Source organism: Mchenga conophoros, linkage group LG23, assembly GCF_057382185.1.
Source record: "Mchenga conophoros isolate Kocher_MC1m ecotype Shallow Benthic linkage group LG23, M_conophoros_male_GT1.1, whole genome shotgun sequence".
NCBI classification, from domain to species: domain Eukaryota; kingdom Metazoa; phylum Chordata; class Actinopteri; order Cichliformes; family Cichlidae; genus Mchenga; species Mchenga conophoros.
The window spans coordinates 2508827-2530428 of NC_140547.1; the positions used below are offsets into that span (position 1 = coordinate 2508827).

At 43.7% G+C, this 21602-nt stretch overlaps 1 protein-coding gene across 4 annotated transcripts in view; it reads left to right on the top strand.

Annotated features, from left to right (window-relative positions):
* The first annotated feature begins 993 nt into the window (after window positions 1-993).
* osbpl9 (oxysterol binding protein-like 9) overlaps window positions 994-21602 on the top strand; it is a 36488-nt gene continuing 15879 nt past the window's right edge. Inside the window, exons 1-6 of one of the 4 annotated variants that reach the window (XM_085264002.1) lie at window positions 994-1166; window positions 5058-5108; window positions 10437-10515; window positions 17553-17629; window positions 21021-21116; window positions 21467-21514. In XM_085264002.1, the coding sequence (XP_085120128.1) occupies window positions 1056-1166; window positions 5058-5108; window positions 10437-10515; window positions 17553-17629; window positions 21021-21116; window positions 21467-21514 (462 nt within the window). In that variant the 5' untranslated portion in view covers window positions 994-1055. Of the gene's footprint in view, window positions 1167-5057; window positions 5109-10436; window positions 10516-17552; window positions 17630-18608; window positions 18984-19593; window positions 20119-21020; window positions 21117-21466; window positions 21515-21602 lie in introns of those variants that run through there. The other 3 variants (XM_085264001.1, XM_085264004.1, XM_085264003.1) reach the window with 3 other exon arrangements.

Sequence of the window (21602 nt, forward strand, 5' to 3'; positions counted from 1 at the left end):
ATCTTTCTGTGTAAAATATGCTGCTCAAAAGCTTAAGGAACACTTAAAATTACACATTGGATACAGATCAATAAAATATTCAAGTTGAAAATCTTTACTGTCAAGCAGCAGGCCCTGTCTCTATCAACTCTCTTGTACACCGTCCTTTGGTTTGGATGGCTGACTCCAGGTGTATAAACTCATCGAGCTTCACTACCTCTACTCTTTCCATGTTTATCGTTCAGCCTTTCTCCCTCTCATTCACACACGTCTTCTATCTCACTCACACTGACTTTATTCTCTCTTCTCTCCAGAGCATGCCTCCACCTCTCTAGGCTCTCTGCCACCTACTCCCTACCCTTACTAACGTTGTCTGCACACACCATAGTCCACAGAGACTCCTGTCTGACCCAGGGGCTTTTTGTATGCCCCTCACGATTCCCATTGTCACCCCCACCCTTCTGCAGCACCCATGCACCGTTCTGTTTTTGGTGTGCCACCCCAATATTTTAAGTGGCCCCCATATGGCCACCCCTATGAAAAAATTCTGGATGCGCCCCTGGTCTGGCCTGTCCATCACCATGGCAACCAAGAAGGGACTCAGATCCAATCCCTGTTGTATTACAACCATCATACATGTCCTGCAACTCTCTCTACTGTTCTCCATCAGCACTGTCAAAGCAAACATAGCATCTGTAGTGTATTTGACTTTTTCTGTAAAAAAAATAATTGATGAAACTAGGACAGCATAGCAGACACTTAAAATGAACTCCGGTAATTCACACGTTTGTGGATATAAAAAAAAAAAGGTAAGATTCAATAATATAATAACAACATCTTTATCAAAATCACTGGAAACGACTTTTACTTGGATGATTATTTATTTATTTATAGTTTTAGTCGTTTTGTGTCAGAGCATGATCTCCTGGTCAAGTGACTACTCTTACTTTATTTTCACTGAATGCTGAATGTGATGAGCGTCATCATCATCATCATCAGAACGATAATCTTCCTCATACCATGACGCCTACCCCACACCATATCCGACTCCTCCCCGCCCAGAGCCTGTTGTAAAGATGGCGTCCATCATGGAGGGGCCGCTCAGCAAGTGGACCAACGTCATGAAAGGCTGGCAGTATCGCTGGTTTGTTCTGGACTACAATGCCGGCCTGCTGTCGTACTACACGGTACGTTCATCTCGGCTGCGATTGTCAGCATGTCTTGCTCAGGAGGTTAGACTGGAAGTTGCGGCTGGTCGTCAGCAGAAGTGGGAGAAGGGCCTTGTGTTTGTCAGGAGTTGGGAGTCTCAGCTGGCAAAGCGAGGCGAGTCTCTGTTGGTGACGGATGCGTACGTTGGCCAATAGCAGAGGCTTTCGAATGCTAACTGACCAATCGGGTGATAGCATTTTTTGCCCATGCTTCCGCAATTGCGGCTAGCTAGCACAGCTACACGCTAAAACCCCACAGTATTCACGTAGAGATAGTTATGGATCGTTTAAACTGTCAGGGGAAATGAAGAGAGAAATGTGTGTGGATGCGTGAGAGGCGACCTTTGTTCTGATAGTTAACCAAGCGAACAGCGTTCACTAGGTTCCTTAAAGCCATAAAGCTACACTGCAAAGGTAGAGAGTGGCTGCTGGTTAGTTAACCTCACCGGGTGTTTGAGCAGTATATAATGTGGACTGTAAACCAGGCAAAAGTTATAACCGGTGAAACAAGCTGTAGGGAAGAGCGAGTGCCGTCCATTCCTCTGACAGAGTGAAAAAGAAATCAATGTACTCTTGTTCACATGGAGAGCGATTGACAGTGTTATTCTGAAGGGATGAACACAGTAACCTGAGCTGTCAGGTAACCGTGACTGCAGTTAGTGTGCTGAATTATAGTCGTCACCATGATAGGAGGAGGTGTGAGAAGAATCTGCCAACAGGATCTCAAATAATCCTGATTGGCGGTCCAACATTGTATTGATGGCATGTGTGTTGTCTTGTGGGTCTTTGATCAGTTTGTTGTAGGGCTGCTCGATTATGGCAAAAATGATAATCACGATTATTTTCACTGAAATTGAGATCACGATTATTTGACGATATTTATTTAACCCTTTAAGACCTACCATAGAACCAAGTCCGCCAGAGCTTATATTATTTTTTTACATGTTGTAGTGCCATTTGTGGGAGCATTTCAAGTTGCTATACATCAATACAACTGTTATAGCCCAAATTTTAATAATATGTCTGCATTAAGTCCATAGTAATTACATTAATTGCAAAAAAGCGCAATAAACTACAAAAAAAATTGAAAATCGTTTTTGTTTTTTTTTACATATATTTCTACTTGGAGAAATTTAAGAGGCTTATCCCTCAAAACTTTAAATACAAAAAAGTTGCAAAAAATAGTTTACAACAACAGGAAATTTATTTTGAGTATCTTCATAGTTTTATTTTGGAGATACACCAATTTTTATATATACTGCAGGAAAAACAAAAAAAAACAATCCTATGATGCAAATTTGCAAAGAAAACAGCATGTGCATCAAAATAAACTATTTCCAGCAGTGCAATTCGAGTTCTAAGCATCACGGAATCTATTCAGAAAAGTCAAACATGACTTATAAAAACACCAGTATAGGCTTTTAAGGCCTACAAGTAAAAAAACTACATTTTCCGCGAAAATGACGTCACTTCCGGTTTCGGGCAGGAAATGCGACAGTTCACGTTGACCTCTTTTTCAATGTGGGAAGTGTTAAGAACAGCTGATCAGATCGGCAAAGTGTTTCTGGAATATTATGTTTTTGTTCCTGCAAGTGCTTTTTATGCAGTTTTTGCAAAGCTTTATGTGGAAGCAAACCGTGACTTAGGACAAGCTGATGGCATAAGATGTAAGTACAACTCCTCCGGTTTCATATGCAAAACAAATTATTGCGCTAGCTTACATGGTTCAGGTTCTACAGGGATTTAAAAATAGTTACACAAAACAGAGCATGCTGCTCTGACTGGCTTTAAAGGGTTAATAATAACAATGTATTGAATAATGACTTTTAAAAAATAATATAAAATAGTGTGCAAATACTGATAACAGTGCAAATGTTTGCAATATAAGAAATAAATGAAAAATGTAAACATCTATGTTTAGTGAACTTGGCAGTGTTGCTCTGTGGTGCAGCTACTACACCATAGCAAAGTTTACACACTGTGTCTACTTGATCCACGTCTGACTCCGCGAACCCATAATGTTTCCACACCACTGAAGTTTTTTTTTTTTTTACCTCTTTTTTCAACCAACGGCAGTCACTCTCCTGTCCAAATAACTTCTGCTTAGCTTTCCGAGCTTCCCTCGGGTCCTCTTAATTGTTGTGATGCGTGTTCGAAATGCAGAGAGGTGCGCTCGATTTACCACACGGAGCAGCGCAAGAGTAAAGCATGAGGGAGGGAGGGGCTAATAATCGGCTCAGTCATTTTTAATGATCGTTGAAAGCCCAGATCGTAATCGTGATTAAAATTCGATTAATTGAGCAGCCCTAGTTTGTTGATTCTCTGTCCAATATATCCGCTACAGTTGTGATCAGGAGTTTACACACAACTTATTTCTTTAAGAACTTTAAAATACAAGAACTTGAATTTATCTAGGATTTTCTAATCCACACTGGGCCAAAAATACACATAGCGGCTCGAATATATACATACAACCCGACTATTATTTGGTTAGATGTTTCTTGGTGAGTTGCACCTTCACCAGACACTTTTGGTAACCATCAATAAGCTTCTGGCATAATTGTGGCTGGATATTTTTTAACTCTTTGCAGAATTTGAATACATATTGGGGCTACCACCACCATGCTTGACAGTTGGTACAATGTTCTTAGGTTTGAAAGCTTGACCTTTAGTCTACAAAAATAAATCTGTAATAGTGGCAAAAATAATGACCATTGCATCCAAACAGCTCAATTTTCTTTTTCTTCATTCGGTCATAAAACGTTTCTCTAGACACCATTTGGTTTGTCCGTGTGGGCCACTGACAATTTCAGTTGAGCTCGAAGGTGTCGACTTCTTGGTCAGCGCTTTTACACTTCATGGCTTGAATCTTCATGGTTCTTGAACATCCTGAGCAAGCGTCACTCATCTGAGGGTGACAGGGTCTTCTTCCGTAGGTTAGTGAAGTGCTGACAGAACTGAATAATTTGTATTTATATAGTTTTTTAAAATGATGATCTTGGAATCTGCAGTTGTCTACAAATGGCTCAAGTGATTTCCAGAGCTGACTTTGCCATTGTTCTGAATGTCGGTTCATCCAGTGAGTGTCAAAAAATGTATTTTTTATCCTGGTAAAGAGAAATCTCCAGTTTAGTGTATCGTGATCACTCAGGAGAAGTTATCAGACACACACTGTAGAACCTTCAGCCCAACTTATTCCAAGATCAGAGAGAGTGTATGTATGTATTTGACATTCATGCGCAGGGTGTGTGTGTGTACTGGCTTTGATTTAGCGCTTTTATACTCTACCTGAGCACTTTTTGCAACATGCCTCATTCACAAGCACACGATTTTTTTTCTATGCTTTTTCTACTACAGTGCTTTCTGTCTAACATTCACACACATTTATGCTCTGATGGATATATCGGAGAGCAACTCGGGGTTGGTGTCTTGCCCCAGGGTATTTGGCACGCAGACTGGAGCAGTCAGATCAATTAGTAAATGACCTGCACTCCCTCCTGAGCTACAGACACCTCTACTTCTGCCTGTATTTGCATCCCTGTTTTGCTCATGTCCAAATTTATTCTGAGCGTTATTCATTTCAACAAAAAGTAAGAAACTTTTTAAAAGTAACTCTAAAAATATGGTTAACATGAATTATTAAGCCACGACATCAGTCACATTTTCTGCCATTTACTTTTATTATTTTAGGAGAAATCTTCTCTATTTTCTTATAATAAGACTTTTGGAACTTCTGGACTTTTGAAAGTTGTTGGAATTATTGAAATTTCCGAACATAAACATGTAAAAATGTGCTTGCATTTAAATGCACATCATGTTCTCATACTTTAAATGTTTTGATCCCTGACTGTTTGTTTTATTGATTCACAGTCAAAAGACAAGATGATGCGAGGATCCAGAAGAGGCTGCGTACGACTCAGGGTAAGAGCCTCGAACCCTTCGTGATAGTTTTCCTTAAATGTATCCTGTGCGTCCTTGCTTACCTGCTTTACCTTTGTTTCTGGTTATCTGACATGATTTGGTTTGACGGGTCTCTGTTTGTTGACGTAGTTTGACGAGTTTCACATACTCATAAATCTGCTGCTACGTTCCAGTAAAGCACTTCTCCTTTTCTGAGCACTTACAGTTTTGGCTGCTGTCCACTAGATAGCAGCAGTTGTCATACTTGTGTGTTTGTTTCTTCTTCATAACAAGGGAGCCTTGGAAGAATGAGCTTTCTTTTTATAATTGTGAATGTCTAAAGACATGAAGGATAAAAAGCAGAACTATGTCTGTTGACCAATAAAAAGGTTAAAAGAAAGTGTCTGGTTGCTTTTTGCTCATCGTGCTGGTTTGCTGCGTTTGAAAGTAAACCTGTTTGTCCTTGGTTTGTGAATTCACTGTATGTTCTAACATGACTGGGATCAAAGGTTGAGTTGAAGTAAAGTTTGCACACTCGAGACGAGGGAGGAGATTGTTGATGTGACCAAAACAGAGCTTCTTAGTCTGGCCTTGTTGTCCGTATCTACGTAGCCATTTTATACACTTCTAACCTTTAGACTTCCTGGAAGCTGCACATCAACATATTAAGTTTCTTGTGTTTTCAGTTGGCTGGTTGACTTAAAAAATAGGAGAAAGTTGATTATTTTAAAAATAAGCACTCACTATTTTAGCCAGGTAGGACCGAAAAGAGGAAGTATCTTCTGAAACTATCTGTACAGAGGATCCAGTTTCATGTACTCGTATGTAATCATGCAGTAATGGCAAATGAGATTGTAGAAAACTATCAGATTAAAACCCTGAACAAACTCTTAACGAGTCACTCTGCTTTGACCCGTCTTAAATAGCAGCAAAGTCATATCCTCCGATGTAGCGTTATACTGGTTGCAGGGCATTTTCCTTCAATTGAATATTCAGTGGTTTTGCAGTGAAAGTCAACATTATTCTGTGATAATGAAATAGCAGTCAACATACATGATGTCGTTTGTTTCAAACATTTTAATCAGACAGGATGTAGGAGAGTGCATCCCCATCCTGAACTGTGCTAATGCTGTCAACACACTTCATGACTGGGTTGCATTATCCTGATTGATTATTTGGTCAATACCCTCTCACTCCACAACGTCCTCAATTGTCAGACAATCGCCGGTGCTATTTTTATAAAGAGAAGCACCATGTCAGTCGTTCACTACCTGTGAAAAACGCCCTGTCCAAACCCAGTGGTGACTGCAGTTTAGTACATTTACGTCATTAAATTAATTAAACTCTTGTCAACAAAGTCATTGTTGTGGCTGCGTGTTATTAACCCTTGAGCAACGCTGTGTAGTTTTAATATCACAACCAACATGTTATTAAATCTAAACACTGTCAGACAGCCTCTCTGGCTAGACTGGATGTTGCGTCCAGTTTTGTGTTTACTGATGTTTACTACACTTTCACACAGTATGTTTATATATTTGGTTTAACAGGAACTATATGATGGTGGAGTTTTCCATGTCTATAAAATTCACTGGCCACTTCATTAGTTACACCTTGCTGATTCAGCAGGGTGCAGGTAATGGTGCTCGGAGATTTTAATTCAATACAGGTTTATTTATATCACAACAATGGTTACCTAAAGGCTCTTTATACAGCAGTGTAAAGAGTTTGCAGTATTTGGGAGAAAAGCCCAACAGTCAGACAACAAAGGAAGAGAGGAAGAAGCCTGTGGTAGACCCAGGCTCAGGGAGGGGCATCCATCTGACCGGTGGGGGTGAGAGGAAGAAGAAAAGAGAAAGGACAACATGGGAGACAAGATAGAAGACGCATGTTCAGGATATGCTGCAGTGGTATATGAACATCTGTCGATGCATTACTGGAAATCCTGTTCAAGTCTTAAGAACAACAAGTCAGCATTCATTCTGAGAGTGAAGTGCTCTGTTAGGCTGATATGATACTGTAAGATATGATAGGGTCTTATCTTTGTATGGGAGGAAACTTAAATTTAACTGGGAAGCAATAAAGAAAAGTGAGTGTGAGAGAAATATGGTCTCTTTCTTGTGCCTGTCAGCACTCTTGCTACAGCGCTTCGGACTCACCGAAGGCTTTTGTAGGATGTTTTAGAACAACCTGATAAAAATGAATTGTAGGAGTTACTGTTGAAGAAATGAATGCATCAACTAGTTTTTCAGCATCACTCTGAGATGGCTTTTTTAATTTTAGAGATATTTTACTGTTGAAGAAAGCAATGCTACATGTTTGTTTAATATACGCGTTGAAGGATCTGATCAAAAATGACTCCATGATTTTATACACTGTTACTGGAGGCTGTCACGCCATCCTGAGCATGAGTATCTCACTAGGCAACATGTTTATATGATTTTTACAGCCAAATATAGTCTGATAACTCTACTGCTCTCTTTTAGTGGCTTAGTGGTATAAATACAGCTGCATTAAAAGTGTGTGGGACGTAGCCTGTCAGTAAATCGATCGTCTTTGACGTGGTAGCATTAACGTGTGATAAAACCTCTCGATGGGCTTGCAGGGATTCTAACGAACATGTCGATGCGTAAGAAATTATTGAAGTCGGTTTGGAAAGGTTGGTTTTAATATCAGCAGTTACTAAAGTTGCTGTATTTAATCCGTATGGATGTAAATGTTTCTTTAATGGTTAAAATTATTTGTAAATACATTAATTAATTACTCGTTTAAGTTGAAGGAATAGTCAGCTCAGCAGAGCTCTGACTGTTTGTTAGCCTGCCCACATTAATGCCAAGAAACCTGCCATTGTTCTTATTTTCTTTAATCAGTGATAAATGTTGAGATCACCTGGTTCATGAAGAGCTTTTTATAGACCAACAAATGATTGGTTTCCAGGCCAAATGAAGATTTGCTCGCAAACTTCCAACTACTTCAAGCAGCACATTTGAGTTATGCCAGAGAAGTTGTTGCCTTCATGTTTTTAGAGGAACATCAGTGTCCAAGGTCGTCCACAGTGAGGATGGAGCTGTATTAAGAGATAATCGACCTCTATGAAAATCAGGTTTTGGTAGCTGTTCTGCATTGAGTTGCTATTGTTGATGGTATGAAGAACATGCCATGAAGGGAGCACTTCTCTAAATTATTTAGACCACTTTCAGAAAAACATCTTGTCCACTGAAATTGTTTTCCTAGTGCTGTGTAGTCCATTATTACAATATTAAATGTTTAATAATAAATATGTGTAGAAGTGTAATATTACAGAGGGAAAACTGTGAGTGGGCTTATGTACACTTTGAGTGAAGCTACTCAAGTCTAACAGTGAATTAAATGCAGTGTTGAGGCTGCAACTTTTAGCATCTACATCAGGGGTGGGCGACTCCAGGCCTCGAGGGCCGGTGTCCTGCAGGTTTTAGACGTGTCCTTGATCCAACACAGCTGATTCAAATGGCTAAATGACCTCCTCAACATGTCTTCCTGGTAATGAACTCATGTGATTCAGGTGTGCTGACCCAGGGTGAGATCTAAAACCTGCAGGACACCGGCCGTGAGGCCTGGAGTTCATCACCCCTAAATCTACATGAATGTTCGCCCATTTTAATGAGCTTATGTTAACTGAGAAATCAAAAATAAAGAGGTGTGGAGCAGCGCCTGGTGTGGTCTCTGCTGCTGCAGCCCATCTCTTTCACGGTTTGACGATCACAGACACTCTCCTGAATACTTTTTACCCATTTTCTATTTTTCAGACCATTCTCTGTAAACTCTGGATGTGTGAGAAAGTCCCAGCAGATAAGCAGCTTCTGAAATACTCAGACAGCCCATCTGGCAACAACAATCGTGACACATTCAAAGTTGTTTAAATCCTCTTTCATTTTGATGCTCGGTTTGAACGTCAGCAGGCTGTCTTCATCATAGCTACACTGTCAAATGCTTTGAGCTGCTCTTGGCAATTACAGGTGTACCTAATAAAGTGGCTGGTGCATGCAATGCAGTTTTGCTGCACTTAGGGTTGCAGGTATCATCTGTCACATTTGATAAGGGCTGGGTGTCTGTATCCGTTTCATTATGCGTTTCCAGACACGTGCATACAAATATGAATCTCTTGTCAGTGACCTGTTTTTTAACTATTTAGTTTTTAATATAAGACAAATTAATATTAATTTACCTGTAATATTACAGGTTTACAACACATCACAAGATACTGTACAATGTCTGTGAAGGTTCTCAGTCATCCAGGTCATTGTAGTCGAAGGAGCTTGCAAATAAAAGCGTCTGGACTTCTTTAAGTTGCTTGAAGACGTTTCACCTCTCATCCGAGAAGCTTCTTCAGTTCTAAGGTCAAATGGTGGAGAGTCATCTGACCTCAGGAAATCACATGATAGGGTGGGGCCAGGTTTCACAATGAGCTCACCCGAAACTCTGGCTGATTGGGACCCACACCCAGTTTCACACCTTGGCTCAGGCGATTAGAGGATCATCAGGGGTCCTTTTGTCCCTCTGTGGGGGGGGAAACTCCCACTAGGTTTATATCTGGGACTCTCCACCATTTGACCTTAGAACTGAAGAAGCTTCTCGGATGAGAGGTGAAACGTTTTCAAGCAACTTAAAGAAGTCCAGACGCTTTTCTTCGCAAGCTCCTTTGGATACTGTACAATCCAGAAGCCCTCAGAACAGAGACGTGTCCCTGAAAGTCAGTTCAAAGCAATGGCACAGACTTTATAGAGGTTGTATAAAATAAAAATGTAAAAAACAGAGTTTTTCAGGGGTCAACAAACAGATTTTACAGCTGTTTTATCCACCCCTTACAGAGATTTGCTGTGTAAGCAACCTCTGAGTCACACGCCCTGTTTCTGTTGCTAGGAGCTAATGCCCCAGCCAGCCAGCAGGCCGTTCCTCTGCAGTTCCTTTTTTCCTTTTTGGCTGCTGCTCCCTGGTGTACTTTTTCTCTCTCTCCACCCTTCCCTGCCTTTCTCCTCCTTCACTCTCCCAAATCCCACCTCCTCCCCTCCCTTCTTCTCTACCATGTTCCAAAAGACTGCACTCATTTTTGTGTGTCTGCGAGAGAGAGAGAGAGAGAGACGGTGATTTATTTTAGTTTTTGAGGAAAAAGATGACGAGGCAACAGGAAATTGAGCTTTTGAAGAGAAGAGGGTGAGCTGCTGAGAATGACTAGGGTTGATTAATAAATGAGAGCCAGTTGGGGACATGTTGAGGGCACGAAGATCGAAATGGAAAGTGGAGTATGACGTGTCCCTGTCTGACTGCCTGCTTTTCCCGTTCTCTCTCTCCCCTCCTCTCTTTCTGTTTGCCCAGGGAGCTGTGATCGGCATCGATGACGAGGACGACAGCACATTCACCATCACTGTGGACCAGAAGACTTTCCATTTCCAAGGTGAGGCGTCCCCCCGGTTAATTCTGCTCTCTTACAGCCCCCCTCTTCTCCTCTATGTAGTCCTCTGTGAATGCTTTGCATTCAGCCATGCTGTCCATTTGCTCTCTCACTCCCTCTCTCTCCCCTTCCTGCCTTTTAACGTCTTGGATTGGTTTGCTCTGCTGCCAGCAGACACGCACACACTGGCATCTACACAATCTCAAAGCATGCTGCAAGCGTCTGAGCTGTTTCTCTCTTCCTCTTCGAGCTCTGAAGTTGGACTGACATATTTCGGTAAACAAGATTTGTTCCACTGCGAGCTAAACAGATTCCTTTGGAGCAGAAGAAGCAATTAAGACTTCTTTTTCCCTTCAGCCGTCTCCACTGCAGCTGAAGAGGAAGATTGCTGCTTATGTGTCTCTGCAGTTGAGCCACTGGGAATAATAAGGGGATACTGCTGAGCTCAGGTCTCTTCTTGCTGCTGCTCCCGCTGCTCGCCTTTCGCCGCACCGCTGCTGCCGTCGCTCGCTTTCTAACAGCCGGTCGCTCCGTAGGGACAGGATTGGCTCCCACCTACAGCATCGCCCCCCTCCCTCGCGTCCTGTCAGCCCCTTCCTCCTTTTGACAGGGACCCATCCTGTTCAGTACACCGCAGACACCTTTTTTACCCTGTCGCTCCGCCAGGTCTTTAACTAACCTCCTCTAACTTTGGTTCATTTCCGCCCTTCCATTTGTCCATTTGTGTCTGTTTCGCCACCACCAAATCCCTGCACACTTCACTACCAGCATCCCCTTTCACCTCCTTCCTTGAGGGTCACCAGCCACAGTCCATGGGCCCCCCGCCCTTCTCACCTCCTCCATGCCCTCTCCTATGTCTGTGTTCCGAAGCTGTATGCTGTGGTTCTACAAACGCAAGGGTAAGGAGAAAACCACGACGTCAGCATGCATGCCAGCCCGGGGCGAAAGGATCGCAAGGAGGCGTCGTCTGTTTGTCTTCTGGGATGTACGGTCAGGGTGGAGCAGTGCGCTCCGTGGTGCATGGTAGAAAGGGTTTGCAGTCGAGGTTCAAGGACAGTTCAGACTACGACTGTTTAGTCACTGTCCGCGATGAGGTAACGTTCGTATGCACAGTCCTCAGATGTTTGCACAAACTCGCTGTGTTATTTTAGAAAGGGATGTTTATGTTACTGGTGTTGCTGGTTCGCTGTGGAGACGTCGTTTTGTCTCCCTCGGGACAGTAACTCACATGCGGATGTATTCATCAGTGAATAATGGCTCAAATATCATTGTCTTTATTTAATCTGGTGCTTTTCTGCAGCTGATGTTTGTCAGTCAAGATGCATTTATTTATATTTCCATTGCATTTATTTTTATCTGAGTTAACTGAGTGTGTGAGCAGGAGATGCAAATTATATTCTAATGAGAGCAAATCAATCATCAGTCAAAAAGGGAAATTTCTGTGCGTTCAGCGACAGTGAGACACCGAAGGTTTCTGCCGTTCGAGTTAAACCTGTCGATTTGAAAGCAGCGAATCCTCCCACGGTCGTCTTTTTGTTTGAGTGAAAACAATGAAAAGTTGATGCAAGACACATCTGCTTTCCAAATACCCAGCGGAGGACTGAAGTGTCTCATGTGTCTCCGCTGGCAGGACGAGCAAAAAATTGGCACCGAACATGAGATTTTGCATCAGCTGTTAGCTGAGATATCAAGAGGATGTCGGGCAGGACTAGTTTCTGTGTTGCTGTAAAACGATCCTGGAGTAAGAGTGTTATGCAGTCGGTCTCACAGGACTGGCAGCAGCATCTCAATGGGCCAGTGTGTGCGTTTCCTGGTCATGGATGGTGCGCCGGTGTAAAGAAACGAGCGAGAAACTGAGATTAGAACTTATATTCAGAGCGATGCTTTTCCTTTTATCCCTGCAGTCAAAACTGCTCATTTCTAAGCTGCACGCTGCTACTGCACAGTCCATATTACAGGTTAAATTATAGTTCTGAGCTCACAGTCCACTGTGCTAGCCTGGAGTGCGGCTCTGCGCTCCTTCTATTTAGAGAAACATCCATTATTCATCAGCCTCTCTCCCCCGGCGGTGCATCATAGCTGCCTGAGAGCCCTTTTCCTCATTTCCCCTCTTTGCTCTTTGCTGGCCTTCTGTTATCTGCTAAAGCTATCTGTCTTCTCTCTCCCAGTCGGGCAGCACACGTCCGGGATGAGAGACCTCTGTGTGTTCTCCGTCTTGTTCTGTCTCTCCTGGGCCCTCCCTCACCTCAGCATCACCTGCACTGTCAGCTCTGTCCTTTTGTTATACGTTTTGTTCACAGCTTTATCTTCATTTCGACCTCTCTGTTATTTCAGGAATGAAACCGGTGTTTGTGTCAGGTTGAAAAGTCGCCAACGCTCATCTTCTTCTAATCTTCATTAAATGAGCAAAGTACAGAGTACTTTCCCACCAATCCACCTTCGATTAAGTAACCATTCAGAAGATTTCTGCACCACGCCGGGGGAGCTACAGGGTCAGAGTATTGGCAGCTTGTAGTCTAGCATCAGCCTTCTTGCTCAGACATGTGACCAGTCGTCTCATAGCATGTCTGAGGATAGCAGGAGGAGAAAGAAGTGGGCTGAATAATTAACACGGGGAAAAAGGAGCAGCAGCATAACGAAGAAGTGCTGAGCGTCATAAGCAGACGTCACTGACGGTTTAACATGAAGTCCTTGGGTTAAAAGTACAAAACTGGACATGATATTTGTCTGTGTTGGTTGTAACTGCACATGCACCATCTGTCGTGTGTCTACTTGTCTGTGAATGGCATTGTTTACAGTTTAGGTGACCGTAACTTTGTTTATATACTCAGCTGGAGCGGTTTTCCGGTCCGCGGGGCCGTTTTTTGTATAGTTGTTCATGTGGATAGTATCCTGGTCTCCTTAAGGGACAACGTAAGCGTTGTTGTTTTGGGTTCGGCACAAAATCCTTGCACATCCAGTTCTTTCATTTTCCTGATTGTTAGATAAGGAAAAACGGTTAAAACCACAAGAATCGAGCTTAAAAGTAGTGTGGAAACCACGCTGTGAGTTCTGACTTCACTTAAAGTTGGCCACATCCCCGGAGAGTCAAATACACAACCATTCAGCAGCTGCTCGGTGCATGTGGGGAGGGATTCATTGAAAAACTCAGTTACAGTGATATAATGATGTTGTGCAATCAGCAGGATACTGTAAAGAAGCTTGCAAAGATTTTCCTGCATTTTGAAGGATAACAGGAGGGAAAAATAATGTGTGACATCAAATTAATCATATTATTGAATTCATCTGTTTTCCCAACTTTTCACTTAGTCTCTCCTGTACACATCGGTCGATCCGCAGCAGGTACTTTAGCGTTCGTGAGACGAGCTGTATCCTGTGGAAAATTCTACCAACACATACCCTCCTGTGTAAATATGTTTTTCTAGTATCGGTTCCTTTTGCTGGATGTGAGGTGATCTCCGCTGTGTGTGGAACTGTGCACCGCTGCTACATGTGTGGAAACTCGTCTTTATTTGGCAGCAGCATTTGGGGATCTTATTTTTAGCCGTTAGATTTTGCAGTGATTTCTGTTCTGTGTGGGAAAGTTTGTGGGTTTTCCTCTAATATTTGCAGCGCGTGCGAGTGGCTGACCTGAAGCTTGCTGGTGTGAGGTGCGGTCCCTCCCGTTCGTGCCTCTGATAGCCCTGCTGGGCCTCGCTGCCATTGCCCAGCTTTCAGTAACGGGTTTGGTCTGCACACTTTGCTGTGTTGTGACAGTAGCAGCTGAGCTGTCAGACTGTTTCGTTTATACAGGGTGGAAACGGCATCGTAAAACTTTAAGAGCGGGTTTAATGGCAGATTTGTGGACAAAGCATTTAACTTTCAGACTTTTGTCCTTTTTGTTCGGTTAAATTTGACGATACTGCAAAACTGCACGACTGGAATCCCCAAATTTCCTTAATTATTATCTTTATTTTATTTAAGGATATGAATTCAAACACATACTATAGATGCTGCTAACATTCACTGAAAACATTTGCATATTCAGTTTTGTCTTTTTGTTTTCTTTTTCCCAAAACTTCTGGAAATTGTTGAGAAGGAGGTCGAGTCATTGTCTGAATGTCCTCCCTCACACGCGTCTCACAGCAGGAGGCTGCTTGCGTCAGCTGCTCCTGAGTAGAGCGTGCAGGAGAAACGACACATGGCGGTCGCTCATTGTAAATTCACTGCACGATTACCTGCTCTTTTCTCACCTGGACACAAATGGGAATAACGCAGATATTGTACTGGGGAGCTTGCAGGTTAAAGATTGTTTAACGAGGCGGGCTGTTGCGTGCTCCCTTTTCTGTGTCACGTGTTTAAATTCTACAAAACGTGATTGTTGGTGGAGTATTAACAAAATAGGTTCCTGTCAGGTGGATGAATAATGTGCTCACACCTCCTTGGCAAAGCAAATCACAGCTCCAGATGTGAATCAGTAACTAGGACAAAGATTGGACTTGTGACACAGTTCCTGTATTAGCTTTTCTTGGATGGCCTGGCTGTCGTGAGTAGAGCTGAACAACATTAGCTGCAGCAGATCTGTTCCCCTGCAGAGTCGGAAAGCGAGAGGGCAGCGAGGTGCTGTCTGAGTGGATTGGCCCGAGCCTCGGCTGCCGTTTAATGTCTTTAAAAGCTTTCCTGTTGTAGCGCTCCTTAGCCTGCTCATCTGCTGCTCTGTCTTGTTTCCAGCTCAATGAAAGATGACTCTTACACAGGATGGAGTTTAGGAGCTAATTCAAGGACATATTTAGTTCTTTGTTAACAGCTTTTGGAGATTGATTGGAGACTGTATTGATTACTGTCCTCACCTGGAACATTAGCTGCTTTTTCTGTCCGGTCTTTGCACCTGACCTTTTCCAGCAAATTTCTGGTTTTGTGTTTTAAGCCAGTTAACACGGGTGTTTTCTTTTTGTTTTGTTAAATGGTTCAAATGATTCACAGGTCAGTGTTTTGTCTGCATATAATACACAAGTCTACACGGGTCTAGAAATAATGCTAAAGATGAGACATTTTGACAGGCATTTTTCCACCAACAAGGGGATTCCCAAAGAGGTTTGTGTGGAAACTTGGCATATCTCAGCATGGTGTGCAGTGTGTCCTTAAAAATAAATGAAGTGCAGGACTAAAAACGTGTCTGCAGCAGACGAGCAGAAAGTCCTGTCCTTTAGAAACAGACAAACATGCATCTGACCCATCTACTGTTTGCTGAAGTCTCTCTGTGGGTGTCAAGAAGACGATCTGAAGATGGCACAGAAACTGGACTAAAGATCGTTGGCGACGGGTCTTCTGGAGTCGTGAATCCAAATTTGTGTCTGTAGCGATCTGTAATGGTAGAGCTATTGAGGGCTGCCAAAATTAATGGAACTGTCAGATTTGGATGCAGTAACACCTGGAAAGCATCTGTTTGGCTGCAGCTCTATTTTTCAGCATGACAATGATCCCAAACACTCGCCCAGTGCAGTAAAAGCTCACCTGGATAGAAAAACACTGTCAGCCATAGACTGGTCTCCTCAGAGCCGCGTGGGGTCATATTGACAGAAATCCACAAAAGGGAGCCATCACCCAAAAGCTTGAATGTCCTGCAGAAATATTCCTATTGTATAAACTCTGTGGGTTTTTTGCCTTATATACTGTAGTTCCATATATGTTTACACGTTTCAATAGATTTCTGAACCTGTTTCCCATTTTCTTAGCAAAAAGTAAACAGATTGGCTCAGACTTGGCACAGTGCTGTACAGCTTTAGCACCCATCCACTTCAGTTCATTCCGTGTCTTGGCAGGAAAATGCAATATTACGTATGCCAGTGGCAGGAAAAAGCATCCAGGAGCCTTTTGCAGTGTGTACTGCATGTGCCAGAGCCTGTTCTGGGTCATTGGTTAATGTCGCTGTCTTTGCTCTGAGGGTGCAGCCTCACTCTGCTCTGCTTCACACAAAGATGAGAATCAGTACTGTGGCAGCACAGGAAAGGAGCTGTAAGTCCTCATTTTTACAATTGCCATAAAAGTTGGTCACTTTTATGGTATTGATTCAGCCATTACTGTCATGCAGACAAAGATTTTATGTCTGAATGAGTTAAATATAGTGAAGCGTATTTAAAAAGCTTCAGTTTTAATGTCTGTCTGTCAGACTCCTGCCTCATTGGGCATAATGAAGGTGGCGTGGCAGGAGGCCGCCCCTCCCTGAGCCTGGTTCTGTCGGAGATTTCTTCCTGTTAAAAGGGAGTTTTTCCTTCCCACTGTCACTAAAGCGCTCGCTCAGCATCTGTCGTTGTGATTTGGCACTGTATAAATAAAATTGAACTGAATTCACTTTATAGGCCTCAAACGCCAATAAAACACCTTTTAAAAACTCTGACTAGCTCACACAAAGGAGAAAGAAACTGTGCACCTTTTGTTGTTGAGCAGTTTCGTGTAGTTGCACACTTCCTTCTAAACTGTAAAACATTTAGTGGGTGTAGTTCCTCTATGAAACCGCGCACCACGAGGTTAGTAGGTTTGGGCAAACCGGGTCATGATTTCCAGAGAGACAGAGTTTTGTTGTTGTTTGTTTTTTTGGTACTGTGAGCACAAAGACCAAGTCCCATTTAGTTCCATTATATTCAGTGGAAGGCTCAAACATGCATAAAGATTCATTCAAATTCAAAGAGGCTTTATTGACATTTATGTTAATGTAATTTAGACACAGACCTATAAGCTCTGATGAATACTCTGATTAGAAGGGAAAGTTTGACATTTTGGGCGGCATGAGTTTGGTTAAGGATCGGTACAGCTCTCATGTATGGCACGGGGAACAGTTACCAGAATATCTCTTGGTTGCCGTCACCGAATGACATGAGAGAAATAAACCTGTAAACATGTTTTCGCTGAAACTTTCTAGGTGAATATTCAGTGTCCCTCACTGCGTCACCAGTACTCATGTCATCTTAGTGCTCTCATTACTCTTTTCTTTCAATGGGCTTCAGATGGTGTCAGATGGAAAACGTGGCTCACTGGGTGTGTCTCTGTGTTTCTGTCCTCAGCCCGAGATGCAGACGAGCGGGAGAAGTGGATCCACGCCTTAGAGGGAACTATCCTCCGGCACACCCTCCAACTCCGGGTATGAAACCAAGCGCTTCTTTGGATGTGTGTCTTTCTGTCTAATCCACTGCAGTTAACAGAGGAGTTGTTTGCTCCGTGGATCCTCTGGTGTTTGCCTGCCATTTATACAAATTCCCGTCGCACAGTTCGTATTTCCGAACTCGAGCGTGCCGCTCTTTGTGATACCTGAAGATGATCCTGGTTTAGATGAAGAGGTAAACGAGTTTGAAAACCCTGCCATGAAAATAATATCAGAGCTTTCACTGCAGTCTGTATTTGCATAAACTACACCCGAACACTCGTGATGGATTTGAATGGGCTTTGCAGGTTATCAGCACTTTAAGCTTTACGAGTATTGCTCGTATCTGTTTTTTCCTCAAGAGAGCAGAGCTGAAAGATAATTCACGTCTGTATTAAAGGGAAAAATGCTGACATTTGCGTCATCGTAGGCTGAGGATGTTTGGAAATACGTGGCCAGTCTGGACAGGTTTTAGGAGCAGGCTTTTAAGTTTAATGGAAAGTCTGCTCAGCTGCTGACCTGCTTGCTGCCATTTTGGTCCCACCGGCGTTTATATCTGTTTTTATGAGTGTAGAAATTGCTCCTCCTGCCCTGCAGTTGTTTCTTTGCTCAACCTCTTTCCCTGCTCTCCTCCCTCAAAACAAACCTTCCGCTATGCTCCCTCCCATCCTCATCCAGATACGCTTCTTCCTCCTCATCGCCTCTCTTCATCCTCATAACCAAGCTTTGCTCTCCCTCCCACCTTTCTTGTTCTGCTCGCCCTCCCTCTCTCCCTTTGGTGGCAAATCCGTTTGATGTGCTACGCGTGTGCCTGCGTGCTCGGTGCGGACACACATGCATGCGCACACCTATGCAGCGCTGCTGTCGAAGCATCATGTGACCCAGCTACCCAATCCAAGACCCGGTTGCTCAATCGGCCAAACATCTGCCTCGGCTGTCTCAGCCAATCCCCGTGGCTGTTAAAGCTCGTGCCTCTCAGCGCTTGCTGTTGGTTTGTGTGTTTTCTCGTCCGCCTGTGCGAGAGGAAGTGTGGCTTTCCTGTCAGGGCAGGGTCCTGGATTAAGTCGGCTCAGACCCAACGCTTAGCTGATAACTGCTGCTGAAGCCCCGCTAACAGTCTGAAGGCTGCTAGGGTTTACGTTGGCACACCGCAGTGGGGAGCAAAGGGAGGAAATTGTTTTGTTTGTCTGTGGTGCTGAAGGAGGAGGAAAGAATGTGACTTCAGCTGAGCTGGCGGTTTGTAGCTGTGGGGAAAACAGAGATACGGAGGCAGAGAAAGCGACCTTGCACTCTGCTAAATGGACTGAGAGATGCACTGGCTTATTGCAGCATGTCTATTGGAGCACAGCACCCAGTAAGTAACAGCACACAGACGGGCAAAAGCCCCGCTGCACCAGAGCGAGGGGAGAAGCTACGCGGCTGCAGCGCCACTGGGACAGCAGCATTTTTAAAGTGGGTCACGCTGAGTGGAAAGACAAATAGACAGGGGAGGGAGGGGGGAGTGTGCGAGGGCAGTGTTGTTTGTAGAGTCTGCTCTGTGGGTGTGGGGGGCGGGGTGGGTTGTTGTTTTTCTTTTTCTTTTTTGTCTTAATTTAACACTGGAGGCCACGCTTAAACCTCCCTGCTGCTGTGTCACAGGGATGGACAGTCTGCGCGCTGCAAACGCGTGGGAGTGGAAGTCTGGGAGTATTTCCAGAACAGGGCAGAAGTGAGCACTACAGTGGCTGTTTATAAACCAACCACCTGCCTCTGACTTTCTGCTCCCAAACGTTAAAAGAAGAAAGAAAAACACTTCCCCTGTGTCACGTGTGTTGTCAAAACAGGACGCATCGTTTGCTCGGTGGTAACAGAGCGCCGGGCTGTTCTGCAGGTAGAGTCAGCTTTAAATACACATGGAGGAAAGTAGAGTCTTGTTCACTTCTGTTCTTTGACTTTTCACGCAGTGCAGAGTAAACGTCGAGGCTCAGGTGGTTCATCTCTAATCGGTCTTGTGACACTTTACTGTGAAATTAGTTTCCTGTAGAGATTTTCGCTCCGACTTGTTTCGCTGCGTGTCGCTGGTATCCTGATGCGATGCCTTACTGGAATAATACTCCACTTACATGTTTCCAGTGTAGCGAGTTATCCGGCAAGTTTCTTCAGGATTTGTGCCAGTCTGGGTGAAACCCCCCAAAGACGCACAGCAACAGCCTTTTTTTTCTTCTTTGTTTTCTCTTTTTTTTCGCTCAGGCCTTCATGCAGACAGCTACATTTTCCCCTTTAAGCTGAACAAGCACCTTTGATCCTTTTGAGGAAGTTTGCCCTCATAGCTTCATGGCTGCTGAGTGTATATGTTTTTCTGAAGCTTAAACTTCACCGACTTTGTGTTGATGGCTTTTCTTCACTTTCCTATCGGAGCTCATTCGTTTGCAAGAAAACGCGCCTCAAACTCGCGACGCAGCTGGACTCTGCAACATGGCAGCTCCAAAGCAGCAGTGACACCCACCACGGTTTGATAAGAGTTTGACTTCTGACAGCAGTTGTTTCGTTTTGACAGAGCGGCTTTTCAGGTGTTGTGCGTTTTTCCACGTAACTGCTGTAAAGTGGTAAAGTGCGTTGACACACGCCGTTAGTCATCTCCTGAGTCCGCTGGCTTGACGTAGGGCGGGTGTTGTGTGTTCGCGGGCACTCGGTGTCCTTGCTGTTGACAGCCTCGGTGATTAAATGGGGGTGAATTATTTATTTTCCCCCGTTTTCCTGTCTTTTGGTTTTGTGTCACAGCTTACTGGATTGTTCTGGGTGCTTTGGTGGGTGCGCACAGACAGGCAGACAGATGCCTGGTCACGTCTGTTCTGCCAATAGTCTAGTAATTACCTTTTAATGGCTATTATGTAACAAAGTGTGTGTGTGTGTGTGAGTGAGAGAAGTCTGGGGGCCGTTAAAGGAAGCTAATTAACAAACAATGAATTTGAGTGCACCTCAGCCCGTAACCGAATGCTCTCCGGTCATGAGTCCTGATTTCAGCTTTGTTTCAGGGCCTGAAACGAGTTGGCCTCCATCAGGCAACCAGGCAGACCTGCTGGCCTTTCATGTAGACGAGCCTTTAAACAATAGTACTCATGTCTCCCTCACTACGGTACCTTGCTGGAAAATTCTCCTGAACTGTTGATGTTTCTCTCCACCGTTTTGTGTAACAGTTTATAAAGCCTACCTGACCAGGAGGCGATGGATATGAGAGGCTTTCCCCCCTTTATTTGTTTTTTTGGTAAATGAACAGATAAATATGTGAATACACGGCCCTGGATTTATGGACTGTGGTTTTGTGCTTTACTTTGAATATGCAAATACCTTTTGCAACACCTGCGTCGAGGACTGCACCGATGCTCAGCTGTGTTTCTTCCCTTGTCTTTAGGAGGCTGAGACGGGATTTGTTCCTAGTGTTCAAGACTTTGACAAGAAGCTAGCTGAAGCTGACGCCTACCTACAGATTCTGATTGATCAGTTAAAGGTAGGACACGACGGAAATCCACACCGTGAGGTAGATATAGATGTTGTAGATTTCAGTGGCTTCTCATCCTATATTTATAGATTGAATCTGTGTCAGCGAGCATTTCCTTGTCTACTTTTCGGTAAAGCAGAAGTTCTTGTGAGTAAGATTTGTGGTGACAAACCAGATAACTGTATTTAAAGAAAGTAGACACTGTCTCCAGCATCTTAAGGAAACCACGTAACATGTCCTTCCTTAGATAAGCTCTCAGTAGTTTTCCACTGTGTCATCTGTACAGTCATCTGACAGTGGAATAGCTCTTATTCCATGTTTCTGTTTTTTAACCTTTCTTTCATCTCTTGTCCACACAGCTGTTTGATGAGAAGATCAAGGACTGCAAAGAGGATGAATCACGCAGAGTGAGTATCAGCAGCGCAGCTCTGTCCTCGCGTCTCGCCTCTCCGGTCCAGCATCATTAGAGCCGCTGCTAACAAAGGAGCAGGGGGC